Source organism: Apteryx rowi, unplaced genomic scaffold (genome assembly GCF_003343035.1).
Source record: "Apteryx rowi isolate R43461 unplaced genomic scaffold, aptRow1 scaffold_0, whole genome shotgun sequence".
Taxonomy (NCBI): domain Eukaryota; kingdom Metazoa; phylum Chordata; class Aves; order Apterygiformes; family Apterygidae; genus Apteryx; species Apteryx rowi.
In genome coordinates, this window is record NW_020447195.1 from 11608790 (window position 1) to 11618397 (window position 9608).

At 44.3% G+C, this 9608-nt stretch overlaps 2 protein-coding genes across 4 annotated transcripts in view; both read left to right on the top strand.

Annotated features, from left to right (window-relative positions):
- Positions 1-61: 61 nt before the first annotated feature.
- On the top strand, positions 62-9289 carry POFUT1 (protein O-fucosyltransferase 1; the record flags this gene model as incomplete). Its single annotated transcript, XM_026056808.1, has 5 exons — positions 62-259; positions 895-1007; positions 2134-2326; positions 2589-2831; positions 3915-9289. Coding segments are annotated over 5 exons (936 nt in total), but the record flags the coding sequence as incomplete, so codon positions are not given.
- Positions 3999-9608, top strand: part of KIF3B (kinesin family member 3B) — a 20543-nt gene continuing 14933 nt past the window's right edge. For all 3 annotated transcript variants that reach the window (XM_026072406.1, XM_026072326.1, XM_026072479.1), the window contains exon 1: positions 3999-4084. The gene's annotated coding sequence lies outside the window, so the exon portion shown is untranslated. The remainder of the gene's footprint in view (positions 4085-9608) is intronic.

Genomic DNA, 9608 nt, shown 5'->3' on the forward strand with positions numbered 1-9608 from the left:
GGGGCGGCGGGGGCCCCCGGCGGGTGCTGCCGGGGTCTGCCCTGCCCCTGAGTGAGGGTGTTCCTGCCCTTCCCAGCTGCACGTCTCCTACACGGAGTACTTCAAGCTGGAGCCTCTCCTCGAGTACCACCGCGTTGTCAGCTTGGAGGAGTTCATGGAGCAGCTGGCGCCCGCCCATTGGCCTCCGGGCAAGCGAGTGGCCTACTGCTTCGAAGCAGCAGCTCAGAGAAGCGCCGACAAAAGTACTTGTCCCATGAAGGTAGGTTTTGCCCTCCCTCCCCAGGTGCCCGGTTTGATTTTGCTAGTTTTAGCAAAAGGAATGACTGACTCATTGGGGTTGGCATTCATCTGCGACTTTGCCTAGGAACTGCATGCTCCAAATCATTCTGTGGCGTTCCTTTCACTGCTTATCAGTACAGCTGGCTGCGCCTTATTCTGAGTCAGCTTCATGCCTCACTTTATCACTAAATGCTTGGGGTTCAGTAAGACCATGTAAGTARGTGTTGTCACTTCAGAATTGGTTATGACTGAAAGGCAAATAAATCTGTAACAAAAGCTTATCTGCTACTGGTCCTTACCCATTTCTAGTCCATGCTACAGTTGTCCAASTGGTTTTGAAGCAACCACCCTAAAATGCAAGTTTGAGATCTGTAGTATTTGAGATTTTTAGGGCAGCCTTTGCATTAGTTCTTGGTCAACTTTTTTTAATGTGTTTCACCCGCTCCTTCCTATGGAGATAGTAGGTGGCAAGCAGGCTGTTGCATTCAGTGTGCTTTCTTCCTGTAACGGAAAGAGCGCCCGCAGAACTCTTCAGCTTTGCAGTCCAGGATCTTGCCGATCTGTGTTGTCAGGCTCTGTGTATGCACTGAATGAACACCCGTCTTTCCTTTGCAGGATGGAAACCCGTTTGGTCCATTTTGGGATCAGTTCAAAGTGGATTTTGATAAGTCTGAGCTCTTCAAGGGAATTTCGTTCAGTTCCACATACAAAGACCATTGGATCCAAAGGTAGCAAAACGTTGGGAAAACATTAGCTTGCCAGTGTAGGCATTTAAAATAACTCTTGAAAACAGTTGTGCCCATTGCTGTAGGGTCTTCATCATTTTGGGGGAGGAGACTGAAGTGTTTGTTTAGCAATATGATCRAAAACTTTAATCCTTTCTCTACGAAATATTGGCTGAACAGGCTCTTCCTGTGGACAGTATTATGTGTGAACTCTGTTAGGCTGATTGATTTCTGAGCCAGTAATTAACATTTAATGACTGTGTTTATTGACTAAATGTTTAATTACTCTTCAAAAAGATTTTGGTTCTCAGTTGCTGATCATGAACCTTTGCAGGTTATCTCATGTTATCAGAGACACAAGTGACTTTGATCGTATCGGCAGGATTGGATGACAGAATTGCTGTAGCCTGGGATGAAAAACATAAGCTCTCATTGCTTGCTAGCTCATTACTGTACGTGTCAGTTTCTTATCTTTGTGGTGTCCATCAAATGAGATTAGATCATTTGTCTTGAGGTCTGAGGTAAAAAATGGTATCTGAGTTTTGCTTCTGTTCACATGGCATAATGATTGGGATTCGTCTTGTGTAAAGTGCTGGATATTTCAGTGGATTTTGGGGGGGGGGGTTGTTTTTGTTTTTTACATTTTCCATTGTATCCTTCAAAAAAATCAATGTGCAACAATTTTTGTGCAAGGTTTCAAACTTGGAATATGGAGCTAAGGACTAACAGGATTAACTAGTTACCCAGGGTTCAGGCCAGAACTCGAGTCCTGTTTTGTATGTTTGATCTAACAGGAACAGAAGCTGAGTAGGCCTTTGCTATCAAACCCTCCAAGATGAAAAGGAGGAAGAGCTTTTCTGCTCTGCCTTTTTGGAGATAGGGGCTTCTAGTCTAGAACTTGTAATGATTGAAAGGATGTGGATGAAGCATTGAAGGCTGGGTCTAAGGCATAAGGCAGTTGCAAAAATGGCTTCTTCAGCCCCCCATTCTCCTAGTGTGAGACATAGTTTATGGTGGGTTTTTTTGTTTGGTTGGTTTTTGTAACTGTATAATACTGTAGTGAGCCATAAGACTGTCTGTTCAGCAGAAAAGCTGAAAGCTTGTGTTCCTGTCTGTGTTTAATTCTTAGGTTTCCACCATCTGAGCATCCTGTACTTGCCTTACCTGGAGCTCCAGCCCAGTTTCCAGTCTTAGAGGAGCATCGACCTCTGCATAAATATATTGTGTGGTCTGATGAAATGGTGAAGAAAGGAGAAGCCTATATTCATTCTCTCCTGGTTAGGCCCTACGTAGGAATTCATCTGAGGATCGGCTCAGACTGGGTATGGCTGCTGTGTAATGCTTGTTGAGGTAGTGCGTGCAGTTGCCATAGGCTGGCTGTGGAAAAGGCTATCAAAAGAGGAATTCCCATTCTGGGATGAAAGGTTAAACCCAGCTCACGTTCAGTAACTCACTGTTTGAGTATTAGAAATGCTATTGGGATTCATATTTCAAACAGACTAACTCTGCCGGCAGTGCAGGGACTTGGTACTGTTTTCTCTGGCTGTTGCCCTTCAAACATGATGTTTTTTCTTCTTCCAATAGAAAAATGCTTGTAATATGTTAAAGGATGGGACAGCTGGGCCTCACTTCATGGCTTCGCCTCAGTGTGTGGGCTATGACCGAAACACTGCTGTGTCTCTTACCATGGACATGTGCCTGCCAGACCTCAAAGAGATCAAGCGTGCTCTCAAGCTCTGGGTAAAAAAGACAGAAGCTAAATCTGTTTATATTGCTACTGATTCTGAGCCCTACACAAAGGAAATACAGCAGTTCTTCCGAGGAAAGGTAAGTCTTTCAGAAACTCATTCTAGCAGGAATGCTTTAATAAAGACTTTCCTCAGCTTCTGCTCTGTTGCTGCCACAAGCAGCAGACAGTTAGCTGTGTAACGCATTTTCAGTGAAATCGAGATTATGTTCAGCAGATAATGGGAAGTATTAATGCGACCTGTTGTTGAAGTAAAATTAAGACCGCCTAGTGAGTGAGTTAAAGGATTGAGCAGATGTAGGCATGCTGGTCGTCCTTTGAGATACTGAGGGATATAGTCCTAAGGCATTTGGAACCTTGTACTAAAATGCAAATAAATAACTGGCTGCTCTGAGAACCTCAACCTCTTTTCCCACTGGATGGATACGTGCTTAGGCAGAGTGTTTCCTGACTCTTTCAGTTTAATCCTCTGGCTATTAGGTGTCTAAAAAGTTTCATGTCCCTTACAAGAAAGTGTCCCCTATAAGCAGCAGCTGAACTAGGTGCAGTGGGAGGTGGGGAGTGGATTTTTGCAATGGGGAAAACTGTTGGGTTAAATTAGAACTAAACTTTGGGAGAAACACAAGTTGTGGTAACCCATGTCTATCTCTTTGGCGAATGGGCTTGGCACTTGAGCTAGTTGGTGTCAAATAAAATGACACTAGCTTTAGAATAAAGACAAATTTTAGAATAAGGGTTTAGAATAAAGCAAAAATAAGGCAGTCAGGATCTAATAAGTTATGTGGCTTTTGTAATATACCACACAGGTGTGGTTTAGGTATATCCAAAGACAAATATTGGCATCTTGAAGTGAATTTTRTTCATAGCAATACAAATGAAACTGTAAAACTCCTTGGAGAATTCTCTCTTTCCTAGAGGTTGAAGAGCATTACCCTGCATGGTAGTGAATTTCTCATTGAAAAAGACTTCAATTAAGATAAACAATATAAGTGACTTTCAAAAGTTTTGATTTGTTCATAGAACAGTTGTAGGGCAACTTAAGATAGAGTCCACTCCCTTTCCTGTTGTAAATCTATGTTCCCATTTCTAGTGTTATGCTAAGAGTTTTGGATCATAAGAATAGATGACTGGATTAATTTACTTTCCTTRTTTTCCCCCTACAGATCAAAGTTGTGAGCTTGCAGCCTGAAGTGGCCCAGATTGACTTGTATGTTCTTGGCCAGTCCGATCATTTTATTGGGAACTGYGTCTCTTCATTTACCGCCTTTGTGAAGCGAGAGCGTGATGTGCATGGAAAACCCTCTTCGTTTTTTGGCATGGATCACCCACCAAGGTTACGGGATGAATTCTGACCAAAAGAGAAATGGGCTTGATAGTTCTCAGAGCTCTGAACTCAGTACCTTATTGAGGGACCACTCAATGTTAAAATTAACATTGTTCTGCCATGTGAAGAACATTCAGCCAAACTGTGGYGGACTGGTTTTCAAACCTTCGTTACTCTTCGCAGTGATTTCTAGACTGTTCTGTCTGACTTCTCAATTCTCTCATACTTCTGGCATGAGATCAGACAGAAAGGAARTTTTAAATCATGTAGTTTATAGGAAACTATAAACTACATAGCTTATAAACTATAGTTTATATAGTTTTCCATTCTCATTATTTGGGATTTGACAATGATTATGATCAAGCAGCTGCTCAACTTTATTCTCCTTTTTTTTTTTTTTTCCCTCTTAAATCTTAATCATTTTACCTGGAGATGTTGAGAAGCTTCTTGTTGTCCAAAACTGACCATAAGTTCTCTTTAAGTRTAGAGTATTTTCAGGAAGATCATGGTCCCTGAAAAAGAATGCAAGATAAAGCTCAGGCTTGAGAGTTAGAAGATCTGAGTTTTATCAAGTACTGCTGCTGCCTTATTAGAGCCAAATCACCTCTGTGCCTCAGTTTCCATTCCCCTGTAAAAAGGGGTTTAACACCTGCTTCACAGCAGTGTTGTGAGARTAAACATTTGTGGAACGTTCTCATAAGTGGTGCTATGGAAGTACACTGGTGTCATGTTGTAACATTGCCATTGCCAGTTCAGCCAGTCTTAGTACCTGTATTGACCTGGGGAAGGTGGGTTTAGAGGGATGCAGACAGGTAATTTTTCGTAGACAGTCATGAGTGGAGACTGAGGGCTTTGTAGCTGTTAATTTAAGGTGGAGGTCTATGGTAGAAATGTAACTTTTTTTTTTTTTTTTTGAGTTAGAAATTCTAAAATAGCCTTAGTGTAGGTTGGTGTATGTCTTATCTAGGTCCCCATTAATGGTTTTCTGATTTTTGTTATTGTTGTAAAATAATCCCTATGACAGTACAGTTGTCTGTAGGATTGGTTCCCATTGCAGCTCTCTGCAGAAAATATTAGCTAATGCTGAAACAGTAACCACACACACACAAAAAAAATTACAGTTTGACCCAGTACAGTTTAGTGCTGGTAACAGTGATAATCCCTATCTGATAAATCTCATTTTGACCAATGGCTTTGGTTATTCCTGTGACTTTTCAAAGACTGAGTGTAGAACTCACTGTTTACTTTTTAAAAATGGTGACTAGATAAAGCTGTGGTACCAAGGTGGCTTCCTCTGATGCACTGTTATGGTCTACATAATGCCTCTTAGAGCATTTACTTGGGTTTAATTCTGAATGCCTCATTTTTTCCCCTTTCCCTTTGGAAGTGTTCCCGTGGCTTGAAGGAATTTGGAGGTTCAAAGGAGCAAAAGWGGCCTGAGTTAAATAAGATACCTAAAGTTTTAGGGTGGCATAAATTTGTGTCTTGATTCCTCAGTGCTAGCTTCCAGAAACATATGGGACTCAGTTGTTGCAGGGAATCTAGCAGTTAGTTCATCCTGTAATTGAGCGATTAGAGTTGACGTTAGATTAATGCTTTTGGCTAAAGCACAAGCAGTTTTCTGTAAGTGAAGGTTGCTATTGGGAGCTAGTGCAGGAACACCAACCTGGGGACAGCTGACAGAGGTTGAGACATTTTAACATGATGATGCATGGCTTGTAGCTGACTTGGTAATTGCATTGTGTTTTGGGTCACCTGTTCRTCTCCTGCCAAAAGACTGGTGTGAGGGGAAACAAAGGTCCCGGGAATTCTCTCTGGTCGGCCGAATAGAATTTCCTAGGATGTTAAAACCTAAGGTTGAAATAGGTGTGTGACATATATTCCAAAGTCCCGGTGGTAGGGCTTTTGGCCACTTAAATCCTGTTTTCTGGCAAACCTTTCCCAATTTATTTTTCAGTGTTTGATTCGTGCATTCTACTTGTTCTGCTGATTGTGGGTGATAAGGAGTATGCATCTGTGCTGTGGTCCCTAAGGCTTGATATAGGTGTTGTAAAATTCGGGCAGTGAAATGACTGCCSTGGTCGTAGTCCATCACTTCAAGGATGCCAAAACGTGGAATGGTGTCTTTCAGTAGGGCTTTCACCGCTGTTTTAGCATCGGCAGTTCTAGCGCGGAATGCTTTTACCCATCAACAAAACTGGTCCACCACCACCAAAAGGTGTTTCATTCCATTTGCAGTTGGTGAATCCACAAAATCTATTTGGAGCCCCTGAAAGGGAACCAGAGCCCAAGATCACCCTCCTTTTGTTTGTATCTGTAGAACTGGATAGGATTGATATTGAGAACACGGAAGACATGCAGAAGTAACCCCTTCTGCTGCCTGTAATAATCTGGGTGCAACCCCCAGTTGTGATATTTGATCCACTGGGTACTTGATGTTACCATGGGTTTTTCCATGGAAGAATTTAACAGCTGGGGTTAAGGTGTGGTGTGGTAGGATAGGTTTTCCATTTACTCTCTGTATTCTATCACTTGTGGTCGTTGCTCCCATGTTTTCCCAATCATGATTAGTTTTGACTTCAACTTGTACCAGTTCAGCAGATTTTAGGAGTCCCACCGCAGTAGGGGAGGTAGCCCACAATTGTGGGGGTACCTCATTTATACTTGGGGGAATCTCCAGTTCTACCCCATCGAGGATGGTGGTCATCCCATCTGGCAATTGTAAAGTTAGCCCTCTCTTGACATTTAATGATGGCTTGGGTTTTACACAGTAGGTCTCTCCCCAATAGATTATTTGGACTTCATCTCATTATTACAAATCATGCCAGAAAGAGCGGTTACCAATTTCTATTTCAAGAGGCTTGGTAACAGGTAGGGTCTGGGGTCTTCCTTCGATTCCTTGGATACATACGTCTTTTCAGACAATGGACCGATATGCCAATTCGGCATTGAATGGGTGGCTCTGGTATCCACCAAGAATATTTGTAAGACTCCCCCCACTTTCAGGCAGGTACAGGATTGTTCCCCTGTCACAAGTTCACAAACTCCCTGAATTTCCGGGTCCCCAATTCTCCAGTCATTGATTATATGATAAATCCGTGGGGGCATTAGGATGGTGAGATTCTCCTTCCCCAATAGCCCCCAGTGGGGTTCGTAGTGGATCGTTCCCGTAAGTACCCTTTGGTCTTACAGGACATTCTCTTTTCCAGTGTCTGGGTTGATGGCAATAATTTCAGCAATCTCGTGACATGGGACCCAGGTCTCCTCGCCCCCCCAGACATTGGAAATCCCCATCCTCTGCCTTGYCCCCTGCCTCCTCTTGTTCCTATTACACCACATGGGGCTTGGAGAGCCGCTACAAGTAAGGTAGCCTCTTCCCTTTTTTCTTGTTGCTTTTCTTTTTCTTCCTTTYATCTCTCTCACTAAACACAAAAGTAGCTATAGAGATTACTTCTGTGAGGGGTTTCCCTTGCCATCCGGGACCATGTTTAGAAAAGTGTTTTTGGATGTCTGGAGCGGCTTGGTTCACAAGCAGGCTAGCCATCAGTGGTTCGTTAAAATTAGTCTCAGTCATGCCTCCATGTTGTAATAGGGCCCGTCAAAGATGGGCTGCATATTCAGAGGAGTGTTCGCCAGGGTTCTGACATGTTTCTTGAACTCTTGTCCAGTTCACTCCTGTTCAACCAGATTCTCTTATGGCCTGGAGTGATCCCTCCTGAGCTCTCCTACATACTTGATGTTGCTGATCGTCGTTCATATGCCTGCCTCCCCCCGCCTGGCGGGCTAATTCCGCATCTTTTTCAAGAATTGCTGCCCTCTCATCTGTTCTAAACAGCTCTTGTAAAAGTATCTGCACCTCTTCCCAATTGGGGCRGTATCCTGCAATAATTCCTGATATTGTTCGGGCAGCCTTCCCAGGGTCATCACGCAATCTCGGCATCTGTTGTTGCCACAACACCAGATCCTGGGGTCGCCAAGGCTGGTGAACATACGTGGATGTGACCTGGGGTGGGGGAACTCCCGATGCATTGGGTTGCCTATTCGGATTTGGCATTACGTGCTGTATCATGGGAGCTCGAACAGGAATAGAGGGAGGTGCAGGTAAAGCAGGCAAAGTGACAGAGATGGACAAAGTTAAATCAGTAGAGTAAGAGGGAGGTGCCTGTGAAAAACTTTTAGACCCGGTCATTGCTGCTGGACCTCTGGGACGATCATGTGCTCAGTTGTCCCATACATACCAATAATCCATTTGACCCAGCCTGCAGTCTTCCGAATGGAGCTGCAGAAACATTAATCTTACCTGATCGAAGGAGCCCTCGGATGGCCATACCTCGGTGGGTGTCCCCTCCTGGGTATATGCTGGCCATTCCTCCTTACAGAGTGTGACCACACGCTTCCTGGATAAGCCCTTGGTACCATCTAAATGTTTCCAATTACTTAAAATTTCTGCCAAAGGGGTTCCTGGCCTGATCCCTCCTTGTGCATTCCCTGTGATATCAACTCCGTTTTCAATGCCACTCGATGTGGAAAACCCCAAACAAGCATGTCCAGGGTGGATTCACCCAGATGCCGGCGTAGACATCTTCACTTGAGGGTTTCCCATCTCGGCAGCCCATGGTCCCACCTGGGCCGCTGTAAATGTTAGGAAACGTCATATGTTGGTATGACCTCCTAAGTTAGTTCTTTTCGCAGGAATAGCAACCATCAACAAATCATGCAGAGCAAGCACAAGGATTTATGGAGAGTTTATTTTGCTAGGCAAAATAGTGTCTCCTGCAGGAGAGACCCCTCACTCCAGTACAGCCTTCAATTTATACACAACTGCTCATCATGCATATTCAATTTTTTCTTACRTGTTCTTCCCTAATGTGGGCAAAGAAACAGATTTCAAACTTGTGATTAGTTATCTCCCACAAGAAAGCTATTAAATCTCTTTGCCAYCTCGGCATAACAAACAAGAAAGTTATAAGCATTAACAAACACGGGGAATCTGCACAAAATGGCGATTTTCCCACGCAAGATGGAGGTGACCAAAGTCTCAACAACGTTCATCAGTATTTTTCTCAGTGTAATGGTCTTGAATGATGCCATYGGGGCTGCCTTTATCATGAAGCCAGATAAGACTTTCCAAACGTTATTGGGAATACTGTGTATTAAGAGAAAACATAAAGAAAATTTTGTATTTTTTTAACAGTAAAGCACAATGAACCTTGACTTCGCGTTCAGTAGTATTAGAGTGAAATTCCGCTTTCTGCGTCTCCCCCCCCCGCCGCCAAGGTTCGCCCGGATCGCCCTGTGCTGACCCTGGGGCATCGTGTTAGCCAGGCGACGGTCAGCGGCTGGGGAGGGGGGCGCTGATCAGCACTTGCCCCTCGTGTTYCCTGGGGGTGTCACCGCAGGGCTATGGTGGAGGGGAGCGTTACCGCTCCGCCCGCCCGGGAGGGAGGGAGGTGGCAACGCCCGGCAGCGGCTCCTTTGTTCCTTTCCCCGAGGCCCGGCCCGACGCCCCCCGCGTGGGGCCGCAGCGCTCGGG